Raw genomic sequence first — 15,985 nt, 5'->3', positions numbered from 1 at the left:
AAGTCCATTAGATGGTCATTTTTCATGGTTAACAAGCCTTTTTATAGGAAATGCTGGATCAAATTCAGGTCGTTCAGCCAATGTGGATCAGTCTCTGTGTTAAATGAACATCTCAATCTATGCCAGTGTCGTTTTGTAGAATATGTGTGACACATATCTCAGTGTGACGTTGAGTCAGCGCTTGTGCAATACATCACGTAGATGGTCGTGTGCACAGCGGTTTTTTGGTGCCGTCCTGTAGTTTAATGGGGGTCAGAGAATTCCCTGCTTGGCCCTCTGATGTGATTAATCCAGTGTGTGTGTGTGTGTGTTTCCTGAGGGCAGGGGAGATTAACTCTGGTTTGTGGGATTTAATCTTGGTGCAGGGATTTCCCCCTCACACCCCATGGCAGCCGCAGGCCAGCGTTCCCCACCCTCTTCAGTCTTATCTGCTTCGGCACAGAGGCATCCCTCCCATAGTGTGTTACATCACCTCTTCAGACTGTATTTGTGAGCAGGCCGCAGGATCGGAGGGTTGTTTGGCTGAGGGGTGATTGAACTGTCTGTCAATATGAAGGCGAATGGCAGTCTGGGATAAATAATGAAAAAAAAAGAAAGAAAGGAGAAGCTGTTATCAGCAGCGCCCTGGAGAGGGTCGTCTTCTACACCGAGAACAATCACACCGACTCAAAGCGCACACTTGCTTTGGGCTCCTTCTTTCTTTGGGTTTCTCACTCTATTACTCTGCTCTCTGTCTCATTTCATCACTCGCTCACTCACACTCATATTCACTCAGTCACTTTCTCACTCGTTTGTTTACTCGCATTAAAGATGCAGTAAGTGATTTCTGAGAATGAAATCAACCCAAACAAACACACCCTTCGCTTCGGCCCCCTAAATTCACGAACATGCAATGTAAGAGTGGATGTCTCGTTATCATAGTAGAAGCAAAGCAAGATAAAGCTTTGCGAAAAATAAAGCGAAGATGATAAACAAATGGCAAGGAAGAACAAAAAAGTACATACAAACAAAAGTTGGTTGTTAGTCGTCAGTAGCACACACTCAAAACCAATGTTACCCAAGTCACGTATGGAGCAGAAATAACTAGGGATGCACCGATGCATCGGCTGAACATCGGTAACGGCCGATATTTGCCTCGTTAACTGCCATCGGCCATCGGGAAATAAAAATGACATTCGCCGATGTCACATGGGCGTCAGTTTGGTTTGATATGCTGGGGACAGAGACGCATTCGGAAGTGCATTTTCAGAAGTGCTGGGTACAATGACGCATTTATTTTATTTTTTTCTATGAGAAAACTCCTTTTCTCGAGAAAAGAACGACCATGGTGTGTAGCAGAAGAAGCGGCGGAGTATGCACGATCCTCGAGTGCTGAAGACGTTCTGCACGGCTTTGATGGGTGCGCAGGAGGACACAAATGGGCGGCGACCACTTCTTCCAGTGGCGGGAGCTTTTCCCTCAGCGCCGTCAACAGATAGAGCGTTAACTGTACACACCGCCGCCGACTTGAGCTGCAAAGAAGCTCTGGCCTCCCTGTCAAGGACGCTTGTCAAAATGTACGGGGAAGCTTGACCGCTCTGAATAGTGAGTGAGAGCGCGCGCGCCGTCGGGGCGCTCTCTCTCTCTCTCTCTCTCTCTCTCTCTCTCTCGCAGAAGAGCGCGTGCGCGCTTAAAATTTTATATTTTGGTATGAACATTCACCCGTGTTTTTTCCCTCATAAATGCGAACACGAAAAATAAAATGAATATTATAATGTTTTTTTTTGTTGGGTCAGACAATGATTACCAAATTTCTCTCTCATATTGCTCCTCATAACAACTGAAAAAGAACTTATAAATAAGGTTATAACTGTCAACCAGAAAGTGACATTAAAGTTTTTTTTTGTTTCATAAATTGGTCTGATTGAATTTGTGCTCATTCTAGGATAGTGTGATCAAGAGCCGAAAGACTTGTATGTTTCCGTGGCACAAAAGAAGGAATAAATAACAAAAAGAAAAAACATCGGCATCGGCCATCGGCCAAGTTGTTATGTTAAACATCGGTATCGGTATCGGCCCAGAATTTCCCAATCGGTGCATCCCTAGAAATAACGCAACCTCTGTGTCCGTTTTCAGGTCTCTCCAGTACTGGAAAGCTTTTTTAATCTTAACACGGGTCTTAAAGCTCTTGCCTGATCATAACCCTTCTATATTAGAAGAGATATTCCTTTGACCTATTCTCTTTTGTAATGTCTCTCAGCCATCTCTCCTTCAACAGTCTTTCTTCAAATCTCACTCTCTCTCCTCCCCCATCATGAGTGGACACGCCCCCTACTGCTGATTGGCTACAAGTTTGTTGTGGTGCTCGGTCCGATCTCCTTTCAACAGTGTTTTTCAGAAATCGCTTACTGCACCTTTAACTCACTCACTCACTCACTCATACCCATCATTCATGCATTTACTCATGCGCTAACATTCCTATTCACTGTATTTATTCTCTCACACACGCATTTGTTTGTTCATTCACTCACACATTCATTTAAACACATTTGCTTTGGGGGTCCTTTAGTCATTCATTAACTCACTTTCTCGCTTATTCACTCTTTCACATTATTCGTTACCTTAGTTCTTTCAGTCAGTCACTGACTCACACATTGACTCACATTTCACACATCATTCACGCTAAAATGACTTCTTAATGACTTTTTGATTGATCCTTTAATTTGTTTTCCAATAAAAATATATCTGAATCCAGATATATGTAGAGAAGCAACACTGCAAGGTTTCATTCACTTGTTTTCAGAGAGTTCATACATTAATAGAAATGTATTTTATCTTACTGTGAAACGTTTAGATATTTGAACTGGAAAATAAGACACAAATGAGTTCAGAATATGATTTTTGCAGCTCACACTCATTTCTAACCTCTCTCTCTCTCTCAGACTTTTCTGACCAATATTTAAGTCTTTATAAATCATTATAGTTGACAACTAATAACGGAATGCTGTCCATCAGTTTACATGCTTGTGGTTTTTGTAGTGTCCCATTGATCTCATGGTCAGATAAGCACCTGAATGATGACGTTTACTACATGGAGCTCTGACATCACCTGATTATTCACAGTCAATGATTCACCTGACACAGCAAGACCACCTAGGGCACAAAACTTAATCAAATGTCAGATTGAAGGAGGTCCATTACTAGTACTAGCTAATCTTGTTGGCTATCATGTTTAAATTGTGTTATTCACATGAAAGCTTGGCCTAGTTTAACCCACAGCAGTTATATGTGAAAATCTGAGACCATCAGATGAATTGTATTGAGCAGAAAATGGGTTGGCGTCTCAGTTCAGTACAGTAAATGTTTAATGTTAGCAGTTAGGAAACTATATACTTCCAGGAGCTTAATAATAAATATCTTATTTCCTATGTTCTCTTTTTTAAAGTTAGTTTTCATCTCTAGAAGGAATGCATTTTCCCCTGCAAGTGTGACAGTCAATACACAAGTAGTTTTAAAGCGAACACCAGGGAGAAATATTGAGTTTTAAGATGGCTTTTGGAATAGACTTTGCCTTATATTTGCCTTCTGAGAGGAAGTATTGTTCTGCTGGGGATTTATTGACACTAAGCTTTATTTTATTGCATCTTTGGATACAAAACCTCAAGTTACAACTTACCAACCATCTGTTTTCATCTTTAATACCTAGTTAAGGTTTTTTTGTTAGATTTTTTTTTGTTGTTGTTAGCAATAACAGACAAAATGAAAAATATGCATTATGGTGATAAATAAATGGAAGAAAAAAAATAAGGAAAAAAAAGAAAGAAGTAAAAGCAGCATCATGATTTCTGAAGGATCATGTAACACTGAAGACTGTAGTAATGGCTGCTGAAAATACAGCGTTTCCATCAGTAATTAATTACATTTTAAAATATATTTAAATAGAAAATTGGTTATAAAGTTATGATGTTTCACAATATTACTGTTTTTACTTTATTTTGTATCAAATAAATGCATCCTTGGTAAGAATAAGAGACTTTCAAAAATGTTAAATAATCTTATGTTATAATTTGCACAAAAAAAATTACTATATTGTGCCATTTCATTCCGAGTAAAATGGGCTCAAATTAATATATAGCAAGGCTAAATAATATTGACTTAATTTAAAGGTGCAGTAAGCGAAAAAAAAAAAAAAAAAAAAATGCTGTTGAAAGTAGCTTGGAAATCCAGACCTAAATCTGAAAGACTAATGGTCTGGCATTGACTAATGAAAATCGGCCAGCTCAAGGGGCGGCACCAAGCATGCATTTGAAAATCTCACTGCACGCAATTGGATAACACTACGACCTATCACAACAAGTTATCGCTTAGCAACCAGCGGAGCTAACTGGTAGATTAGACTCTTACCGTATCCGGTCGGCAAAACAGCAAAAACGCCCTTCTTGCAAAGGAACGATTCGAGCACCGTCTTCTGTTCTTCTTTTAGATAAAAAAGTCAAGTCTAACTCGTTCATTGTAGCGGCCAAAGCCGTTTCAAACAACTGGTGTTCATCCATAGCCATCTTGCAATGTTTACTAATGACTTTGACGTCACAGAGCTGTCGTCATCTGTTTAGCTTGCCTCTGGCCCGCCTATATCAGATAACCCGATGTGATTGGTGCAGCTCGGATACAAGGGCATATTTAATGAGCATCATTACTCGACGCCAGAGTAACTCGCTGAGCAAATTCAATTTGTGCTCTCGCGAGAACTCTGGATTTCCGGAGTTGTTGAAAAATGTATTGGACTGAGTATCAAAGCACACTTGTAGCCAATCAGCAGTAAGGGGCGTGTCCACTCATGATGGGGGAGGAGAGAGAGCTCAGTGCACAAGAAAGACATCAGCAGGACAACTAGAGATTTCCAGAGAAAACACAAAAGAAAAAAATACCTGGGGAACATAACTTTAAATAGAAGGGTTACGATCAGGCAAGACGTAGGACCCGCGTTGAAAAGCTTTCCAGCGCTAGAGAAACTAAGGAGCTGGAAGGCCTGAATATGTTTTTTCTTTTGATTTCTGCTTTTAAGGATCGCTATAAACCCTTAATCTTGTCACATTTGTAATATATTAGTTACTTGGACTATCGTGTCATGTAGGGAGCTGTTCATGAAAACTGTGTTTTATTTTCTGGGATGGAAGGGATGACTTTGCCATCGAAGGAGTAGAGGAGCTAAACAACAATTAGACATTCGACCTGAATTATCATAGTAACACAAATTGCTTTCACTTATTGATGACATCATACCCTCGGGCGGCAGGCACAGCAGATTCCGCCAGTCGTTGCTTGTGTTGCGCAGCGTGTACATGTGGGGGCAGAGGCATCAAGATAGGGGTGTGATCCTTTTGGGTAGGGGTGTGTTTGTTTTGGTGATTTCAAATATTAACAACTCTTACCAGAAATCACTTACTGCACCTTTAAAGGACATTTTTGCCAAAGCAAAAAGTCTGTCAAAATTAACAATGCATCCTTGTCAGAGAAGCTAGGTTTTCTGAGTTATTCATCATGAGATCAATGTTTCAATTCATTGTTTTTCCAGACTCTCTAATCAGGTGTCTTTTAATTGATGTGCAAATGCGTGAGGTTGCAATTTACATACTTTTTCAGCCCTGAGTATTTTGGAACAATAATGTTGGGCAGGTTCTGCAGTGGAGCGCACAGAAACTAAATGTACTGTCTATTGTCATGTTTCTCTCTGGGGGCCGCCGGCTTTGAACACACTGCTCTTATCTCCGTCGTCCTCTTGTTCTTGCTTTCTTTCACAGAGGGTCAAGAGGTGAAGGTGGGCGAGTACAACGCCATTGCAGATGTACTGGACCTTATCAACAACACCATCAGGTTCCAAGGTAGGAAAAGCCCAGTTTGTGTGTGTTTGCGGGTCAGCGTTTGAGTGAGAGAAAGACAGAAGGTTCACACGCCTGCCAATGTTGTCTACCCACTGTTCTGTGTGCGGTCATCTGAATAATTCAAGAGTAATATTTCTGTTTGCCCACATTGACATTCCTTTGTTTGTTTTTTTCCTTATTCCCTGGAATTTTTGTGTTAGTTTCTTTTGCCTCTGAGGAACACAGTGCTGGACAAGGAGTAAAACGTTTAATTGTCTTACTTTAACGGAACTTGTTAAGAGGGAATCTGAAGGAATCATTTGGCATACTTAACTCTTTCCCCGCCATTGTTGAGATTTTCCATCATTTATGACAAAACACTTCCCAGCCAATCGATGAGTTTTTCCAGAAAAAAATGTGTTTTACTGTTATAGAGTAGGGCCGCTGTTACAGATCTTCTGAAATAGCACAGCATCTCTGAATCCAAAAGCAAGCAAAGAAAAAGATCTGTGTAAAACCTGCAAAGAGGTATAGGGCTGTGCAAGCTTTGTTGTGTTGATGGACTCAATCTGTGTTTTAATTCCGGTCTGGCAAAGTCTTTGACAAAAACATGATTTTCTTAGCTTTTTGTTAAAAATGTTTTTTTGAAGAAACGTACCCACATTCAAAGTGTTGATAAAAAAAATGATGAATGAAGCTGAATAAAATGTTTTAGGCTATGTTCTTTCTTTTGATATATTCACTGTTTACATATTCATACAACGAATTATTCTGGGGGCCATGAAATATTTGTGTATGATATGATCAAAAATGCTGGCGCTGGCTGGCAACTTAAAAATAATACTCTGGCGGGAAAAGAGTTAAGAGAGAAAAAAATGTCCAGACACTCACCCCAACTGAGATTGTTTTCTAAATGAAAAAGAGTAAACCATTTCCTTTTGAGCTAATATCAGTAAAGCCTCACAGTTGTACATGAAATCACCAAGGTTGTCAAGTCACGCAAATAACTCTTGACTCGTTTTGGTGACTCATTTGGTTTAAGTGCTCTACTGTCTTCCATCTTCTCATTATGATGTAGGATCTAATCGCATCTTACATCACAGTCACCATTTTTAAACCCATCCACAAATATTATTATATAACACTGTGCAGAAATAGAGCTAATACTGTATGCCACATGAGTGGCATTTTAAAATCTTAGTCATTTAAATTACACAGGGAAATGTTGAGAGCTTTCTCTGAGATGACGTTCTTTGAGATGACTCCAAGAGTAACTGACTGTGAACCATCATGACTCTCGTAGGTGTTGAACCGCCGAAGGATCGGACGTTTGTGCGTCTGCAGCGCCGGCAAATAAACGTCCCTCTCTACAGCATCCTGTCTACCATCACTATCCTGGGCATGCTCATGGCAGGAGCCTTCCTCTTCTTTAACATCAAAAACCGCAACCACAGGTCAGGGCTGAGCGAGACTACGACAGGAAATAGTTCAAGAGTGAGACCTGAGTCTGAGACCACACTGGGAATCTGGGATCTTTTGTTTCATGTGGAAATCAGTTTTAGGATTTAAAAAAAAAATTAAATAGAAAAGTTATGATAGATAATGAACACAAAGTAAAAAAAAAAAAAAAAGTTTCTTGAGCACCAAATCAGAATGATTTCTAAATGATCATGTGACACTGAAATACATTACATTTTATTATGTAATTATGTAATTATATTTTATTATGTATTATTCAGGATTTGTATTTTTGTCAGATATTCTTGATTCCCAGAAGATGCTCTTTCATTCAATCTTTTATTTAAATTATTATTTTTGAAAATATAAATTGCAATGGGATATTTTGCATAAAAGTTTTTAAATAATGCAAAATAAAGGCATTTTTACTAGTGGTTTTGGGCTTTTGGATCCCACGGTATATATGATACAGTCATGGATGTAGATGCTCATTTAATTGCAGTTGTTAATAATAAATGAAATGTGAATATTTAATGTATCGGCTGTGTGCTTCCCTCCATCTGCAGGCTGATCAAAATGTCGAGTCCCTATATGAACAACCTGATCATTCTGGGTGGCCTGCTGTCGTACGCCTCCATTTTCCTCTTTGGTCTGGATGGATCTTTTGTGTCAGACAAGGAGTTTGAGACCCTCTGTACTGTGAGTAATGACTGATTTCTGTGAATCAGATATGAATATGTCTAGACCATGGGTTAGTTGTCTTTTTTTTTTGTCTTTTTTTTTTCGTCCCGTAAGTGCTCTGAGGGTACATTTATGTGCTGTAATAGATAAATTGTCACAATGATAAGCAAACATATGATGAAATTGGAATTTCAGTTTGAAGGACATTGTTAATTATTCTAATTTAGAATTTCATTGGTGTTTTAAACCAACATGCCTAACCAGTGCTAGAGAAAACAAGCAAATGGATATCTGACTCAAAACCTTTTTGAGATTTTGATAGCTTCCCCTGTGCCAACCTCCACCGGGACAACTATCCCTGGTCTCCTCTATATTTGAATCTGAACGCTTTTCACCTCTACTCAGGCTGTATCACCAAACTGAGTAAGCAGGATTGGATGTGTCTCGTCACGCCTCCACTGTCTGTTTGCATGTGACCATAATCCATCTTTTAATTATGAGGCTTTGGCTACTGCAGTAACTCCAGTCACAGGGGAAATAGCTCACAAATGTGTTGAGCAGGGGCACATGCTACCTGCCTGAGACGGGCTCTGTTCTCTACGGCCTGTTGAAGTTTTTCATTGCGATATCAAGGATGGGGTGAATTTGGGCAATTAATATTCTTTTATCTTGGACTCAAAGACAAATGACTAGGACTCAACAATAAGACTTTTTCCGCTAATATATTTTTGTGTCAGAGATAAATTAATTATTATATTTACAATCAATTAGAAATTAATTATTTCTATTTTTAATTAATGTTTTCGGTCACACTTTAGATTGGGGGACAATTCTCACTATTAACTACGACTTTTGCCTCAATAAATTCCTAATTACTGCTTATTAATCGTTAGTAAGGTAGTTGTTAAGTTTAGGTATTGGGTAGGATTAAGGGATGTAGAATATGGTCATGCCGAAAAAGGCATTAATATGTGCTCAATAAGTACTAATAAACAGCCCAAATTCTAGTAATATGCATACTATTAAGTAACTAGTTAATAGTGAGAATTGGACTCTAAACTAAAGTCTTACCAAGTTTTCTTTACCAATAAATACAGTTACAACAAGTTACAACAATCTAATTTAGGTTTATAAACAATAATATGTGACCATTTTTACAGCTGCAACTATTAACATATCTGACAACTAATGACAACTATAAATTCATAATCACATGTTGAGTTAATTTAATTCAGTAGAATCCAGCGCAACACTCAATACATCACATAAAACCACATCAAATCTCAACAAAACAAGATGTAGTGACAGTCCTGCCTTATAGATGCTGAGAATTACTTTCCCAGAGGAGCTCAGAATAAAGAACACTAGATCTGTGGAAGAGGGTCAGAAGATGAAGAGAGGACAAAAAGAAATGAAAAAAGCTTCAGGAACTTCTACAACTTGTCTACAACACACCTTGCCACCCAATTTGCTTTCTAATTGTAGAAGTCGGATCACTATATTTTTATGGTTTTGCAGTTTCTGCTGCTTTGTATTCTGTAGACTGGTGTTACAGTCTAATCTTGGCTTTTGGGGTAGCATTCCAGTGCCTAAATTATAATAACTATTGGTTTGTAACAACCATGTTTTACTTTCACATTTAACGTTTTTAGGTCCGTACATGGATCCTCATTGTGGGTTACACAACAGCGTTTGGCGCCATGTTTGCGAAGACCTGGAGAGTGCACGCCATCTTCAAGAATGTAAAGATGAAGAAGAAGGTGAGAAATAGACTTTCAAAGCATTTCAGTTACAACATAGCGCACTATTTATATCTGAAAGTAAACCTGACAAAGCAACATTACAGGTCCAGGTCACACTGGCGCATGACGCTAGCAAAAACAAATATACCGTTTCAAATGATCATTATCCTGATCAATGAAAATTATTTAATTTCATTAATAATATACTGGAAACAGATACTCAACCGTTCAAAAGTTTGGGGTCAGTAAATGTTTTTGTTTTTGAAAATGTTCTCGTGCTCACCAAGGAATACAAAACAGTAATATTGTGAAATATTAGTACAATTTTAATATAATAATAATAATATATTTTAAAATGTAATTTATTCCTGTGATGGCAAAGCTGAATTTTCAGCATCATTACTCCAGTCTTCAGTGTCGCATGATTCTTCAGAAATCATTCTAATATGCTGATTTTGCTGCTCAAGAAACATTTCTTATTATTATACAATTGTGCTGCTTAATATATAGTGTATATATTTTTTAGACCATGATACATTTTTGCAGGATTCTGTGATGAATACAAAGATTCAGAAAGAAGAATTCAGAAGAACAGCATTTATTTGAAATAGAAACTTTTGTAACATTATAAATGTCTTTATTGTTACTTTTGATCAATGTAATGTCGAAACTATTCATTTAAAAAAAAAAAATCTTACTGACCCCAAACTTTTGGTCATATGGCAGGATTAATTGGGTTCCAGTGTGGCAGAACACACAGGAACTGGTATCATTTGTCATCTGCCTTATAATGATCACATTTCACTGTTTTATGGTAAGATTTTTATATGTTTTTAAGAATTATAATACCAAAAAAATACAAAAAACTGAAATTGATGAAATTATACTGCAGTTTATACATGGATGTTGTAATGGAGATGGAGAAACAATGAAAGAGAGAGATATTTGTAGAAGGAGAGACAGGTTCCATGCTTAAGGCTTCATGGGAAAGCAATGTTGCCACTGGGCTGTCAGCTGTCTAATTTTTCAACTGCCAAAAAAGCTAAAATATAGAAATGCTCTCTTCACTGAAGGTCAGTTTGCTGTCTCCACGCTCAGTTTCCTGACATATCAAGAATCAGTCGGCACTGCCAGTGCTAACCAATGAATCTCTGATCTCTTCTAAAGAACAATGTCTTCCTGCTCCGCTAGACACGGTCTTCACAAGTCCATGCGTGTGAATTTCCTCCGCAAGAAAAAGCATCACACTATGGGGAAGTGTGCGCACAAGCGCATCCATGCAGGTCTTTAACACAACAGATTCGTGCATGCACACTGACCTCCTTTCATACGCTCTTTCTCTCCCTGCTCTTGTTTTTCAATGCAGCGTAAGAATGTGGCGAGTGAGGCAGCTGATACTGTATGACAGTGCTGTAAAGGATGGCTAGCCACAGCTCCAGCACCCTGCTGGCCATCTTTATTAATAGAGCTCACAGCCTGCTTCCACTGCTGCAGTTAGAATCAGAATAGAATATATACAGAAAGAGAGAGCAAGACACAGGGTGATAAACAATGCTGCAGGTAAACTAGGTAACCGAGAGAACTCATAACTTCAAAGGAATCTTCCTATATTAGTCTTATTTATAGGGATGTCCCGAGCCGATCTCAGGGATTGGTATCAGGGCCAATTAAGCATGTTTTTTAACTGATCGGTATTGGCTATCCAAAGCCCGATCCTTTATTTTAAATCAACTGTCAAGCAGGTGTTGTGCAGTAGGTGGCAGTATGCCCCTTCAAGGGGGTTTGGCAGCCGCCTTTAAAATTAAACGAAGAACCGCAAATGTGCATGCGTGACGCACGAGAACCAATAAGGTCTGTTTTTAACACGTAACACATGTACGTTCGAGCTTCCGTGTTTAGCATATTTGATGTGCACTTTTTTTAACAAAGTCATTTATTTATTTATTTAACCCTTTCACACGCATGAGTTTTTTAAGCCGACCGGTATTTTAGAACGTATTACCTTATTATTTCCATGGTGACGTGTCATGCTTGTCATGTGACACACCGTAGCCACAACAGTGCTGGATAATAGATGTATTGCTTTTAATTAGTTTTTCCTTTTTTATTAAACATATTCACAAACTTGTTAACTATATCATGAACTATCTGATATTCCGATTCTCAAATATGTGTACGTGAGTGTGTTTTGTCATTTAAAAACCTTTTATAATGATCATGTTAGTTGATCTACTGTATGACGTGCGATGGGCGCCGCCATGTTAGTTTCCTCTGCAATTCAGAGAATCGGATCACGAAAATTAATCCACTTCTCCCGAAATACACGAAAGTAAGTGACCGGTGAAGAGGGAGAGGAATAGAGCAAACTATATAGTTACCTATACAATGTGTATCAGATATGAATAAAACACGTCATCAAATTACAATACAAAGGATTATTATTGCCGCTTCCATAGACATCAGTGTGTATTTTACAAACTACAAATGTATTGTTTTGCTAGTACTTATGTGTATTTAAATGTCTGAAACCTAAAATAAACCTTATGTGGTTGAAAACACGGAATAGTTGTAATATGTCAAGCGCTGAGCGCGTCCGTCTGTGGCTCAGCTCCAGCTAAAGCACCAAAGCACATTTGAATTTAGCAGTTGATCACATGATGCACTGAACGTTCAAATCACACCGGTGTGATCATATGCGTCAAAGGGTTAATATATATGAGAGAGAGAGAGTATCTTATTATTAGATTAAATATAATTACTAAATAATATATAATATTATTACTATAAATGTTATTACTGTAGTAATTGTTATATTGGAATTACTCTGTAGTGATAGATGCCCCTTTTTTACATTTGAGCTCCTGCCCTTGAGAAACTCTCTGCACATCCCTGTATACATTGGATTGATTTTAATAACTTTAATGTACTTGAATTGCACTGAACACTTACAAGTATCGGATCGAGGCTCAGTAAACTAAATATTCAGTGACTGATCAGATCGGAGGCACAAAAAAAACTTGATCGGGACATTCCTAATTATTTATATACTGTTGTAGTGTTTATTAACTCTTTCCCCGCCAGCATTTAGTTTTTTTAAATTGCCAGCCGCCGCCAATGTTTTTGATCATTTTCACAAAAAGAACAGTCCCTCTGCTTGTAAACAAATAAAAATAACTTTTTATTCTAGCTTCATGAAGTCGAACACATTGCAATGTATACAGAATGTCAAAATCTATTTCTATTTTATTTATTTAAATTTTAATTAAGGAACAACAAAAATCCTGTCATCCCTGATAACGGACGTCCAATCAAACGTTTAGAAGGAGTATGTGATGTAATTCCAGCTTGATACATTGAATGTCAGTTGGTGTCTTCTCTTCAATTGCACTTTCACACTCAATTAGCAGTTCTTAACTAGACCCACTGCATATAAATAAATTCAGAGACAGGTAATGCCCAGGCTCAGGGCTTTAATTCCCTCTGGCACTTCAGTGTGCAGGAAGCTGGCAGTGAGCGGACTCCCGCTCCACACAGTGATGGACTGCTGGGCTTTGGCACTCTAAAGTGATGGCTGCTGTCAGGACTGTGTTTTGTGAGTGTGCATGTGGGTGTGCCATCTCTTTATCAAGCTGAGAAGCAGTCTCACAGTATGTGACTCCGCGGACAGCCCATCGCAAATCAGCCGGCGTTCGGTGCGGGTCCGGTGGTCCGAGGGGGTCTGTTACAGTCTCTCCCTCAGGGCGCAGCGAGGGTTAAGTCAATCACCCCTGTGGACCGTGAAGAAACAAAGGGAGATGAAGCAGATGCACACACAAACATGCTTTCACAGCGCACAGTGATGTTTGCTTTAGATGTTTCTTTTTTTGTATATGTTTTTAGTTTATTGTAGGTATATTTATCTTCTCTAAAATTAGTTGGACCACAGATTTTTAGTCTTAGAGTCATTATTTACTCACCCTCATGTCATTCCAAACCTGGATGATTTTTATTCTGTGCAACACAAAAAAGATACTCAGTGTTTTTATGTCCATACAGTGAATCCAGTGTTGTTTTGGACCCCACTGACGTTCATTACCTGGACAAAAATGGTTCAAGTGTTCTGAAATCCTTCCTCGTTGCATTTTTCATGCAATTATATTGGGACTGAAAACAACAACAAAAACGTTATCATGAAACCATTAAAAAATCCAGAGAGCTGTTATTGAGTCAGTGAGATGAATTGAGAATGAATCATTCAGATCAGTTTATTAAGTGAAAAGATTCAGTTCTAAAGAATTGTTCTTTCATGAATCAGACATTGTTGCTTCTCTAGGACGGAAAAAGCTTAGAGCTTAGTATCATTGCTATATTGTTATAACTTTTGTTCATATTTGGAATTATATTTTCTTTTTGCACTAAATTTTATTTATAGTAATTTTGTTTTGTGTTTTGTCATTTTTATTTATTAGTTTTAGTGTATTTAGTTATTTAAGTGTGTTAAATTAAACTAAATGGAAATGAGAAATGTTTAGCAACTTGCTGAAATAAAATAAGTGTTTTTAATATTTTATTTTATTTTAGTTAACATTTATTTCAATTAATTCTTTTTTTTTTTTATTGTTTTTGGTTTAGTTTTAGTTAACGATATATAACACATGAGTTATATGGAACACTTTATGATACATTTATGGTGCTTTTACATCATTTTATGAAGCATGAAAGACTTTTTTTCAATTTCTTTAGTCTATCAGTCTGATTCTTCCTCGTTTTTTTTTTTTTTTTTTTGAATATACAGTTAGAATTATTTTGGGGGGTGCAGAATAAGTTAAAATATTCATTATTTTATGACATAAACCTACGTACACATCCACATACTGCATAATGCATCATTCAGACTGCATTATGGAACATACCGCGTCACAAATAGATGGCATCAGAGATGTGTGCATCTGTAAATTCAATCAGACACAAGCACATGATGGCCTGCATAACATAGACGGAGCACAAACACAATCTGACACTAATGCACCACATGCTCTTGTAGACCTGCTGCAATAATCTTGTACAAACGGTGAGCAATTTGAACTGTGAATACAAAAGCTTAAACTATTGGGTCTTAAAACCAAGTGTAATTGGTTTACAAGCTCATGATTAGCGCCATTAAAGGTGAAGTGTGTCATTCTTTCGATGTTAATGCACTACTTACCTGTTAAACGTGCACAGATGTCTATAATTGTGTAAAGGGATTCTTTAGCAAATTTCTAATGGCAGATGAGGGTGAAAAGTAGTTTTTGGGGAAGCCTAAAAATGTATTTATTTTTCCTTTTTTTTTTTATACCTATGACCTAGACAGAGTCTTCTGAGAATCATTTGCAATTTGCATTCCAGAAAGAATAAAAATTTGCTATTTGCACTTAGTGCAAACAACTTCAACTTAATTTTTAAGTTCAGGTGCTATTTGTAGTCGTAAAAATGTGGGGCGGGGGATTTAGGACTGCTATTCGTATTTGATCCATCATCATCCGTTTGCTGAGATAAAAGAAGATTTTGTGCAATAAAGTGAAGTTCTATGGTCTTATGGCCAAGCATTGCTTTCAGTGATTGTGCTAATGCATCTTGAAGCATCATGATCCTGTGTTATTTCACATGTCTGGCCATTTAATGAAACCATCAACCTCTGTTTGATTGAAGATAAAGAGCATCCATTCTGATAGAATTCAGTATGGCGCTCAATGGTCATAGAGTTGCTCACCACCTCCTTGTTTCCCACGACGCAGGGGTTTGGCTATTGGTAAGCCATCAAAAGACATCAGATCAAAACGAGTTAGCATTTTTAGTCTGAATCATGGAAGAATTTGTTCGTTCCCGCCGTCTGAATACACGCAGGCCTCCTCGCGATGACCTTTCTTTTGATTTAGGTTCTGTTCAGGTCAACCACTGTTAAATAGAAGAAAAGAGAAAAAGATCAGACAGGAGCAGCGCTTTCATCCACAAAGGTTCAGAATGCGAGAGAAGATCATGCGTTTGAATTGAGAGAACAGCCCATTGATGGATCCTGCCCATCTCTGCCTCTTTCTCATCCCTTAATCACCTCATCCATTGCTTTTCTTTCTTTTTTTTCTCTTCCAGATTATCAAGGACCAGAAGCTCTTTATCATCGTGGGTGGGATGTTGCTGATTGATTTGTGCATCCTCATATGCTGGCAGATCGTGGATCCCCTGAAGAGAACTGTGGAAGAGTACAGCTTGGAGGCGAGTCCAATTGGTTATTATTAATGTTGTATG

The 15,985-nt window shown here is 38.0% G+C and overlaps 1 protein-coding gene across 1 annotated transcript in view; it reads left to right on the top strand.

Annotated features, from left to right (window-relative positions):
• The window catches only part of gabbr2 (gamma-aminobutyric acid (GABA) B receptor, 2), a 197,267-nt gene that overhangs the window by 142,778 nt on the left and 38,504 nt on the right, over positions 1 to 15,985 (top strand). The window contains exons 9-13 of the mRNA XM_084422479.1: positions 5,781 to 5,861; positions 7,144 to 7,294; positions 7,865 to 7,997; positions 9,632 to 9,739; positions 15,830 to 15,952. Coding sequence (XP_084278605.1) covers positions 5,781 to 5,861; positions 7,144 to 7,294; positions 7,865 to 7,997; positions 9,632 to 9,739; positions 15,830 to 15,952 — 596 coding nt within the window. The remainder of the gene's footprint in view (positions 1 to 5,780; positions 5,862 to 7,143; positions 7,295 to 7,864; positions 7,998 to 9,631; positions 9,740 to 15,829; positions 15,953 to 15,985) is intronic.

This window comes from Rutilus rutilus (genome assembly GCF_951802725.1).
Source record: "Rutilus rutilus genome assembly, chromosome: 11".
Taxonomy (NCBI): Eukaryota; Metazoa; Chordata; class Actinopteri; order Cypriniformes; family Leuciscidae; genus Rutilus; species Rutilus rutilus.
This window is presented reverse-complemented; position numbering and strand designations above follow the sequence as displayed.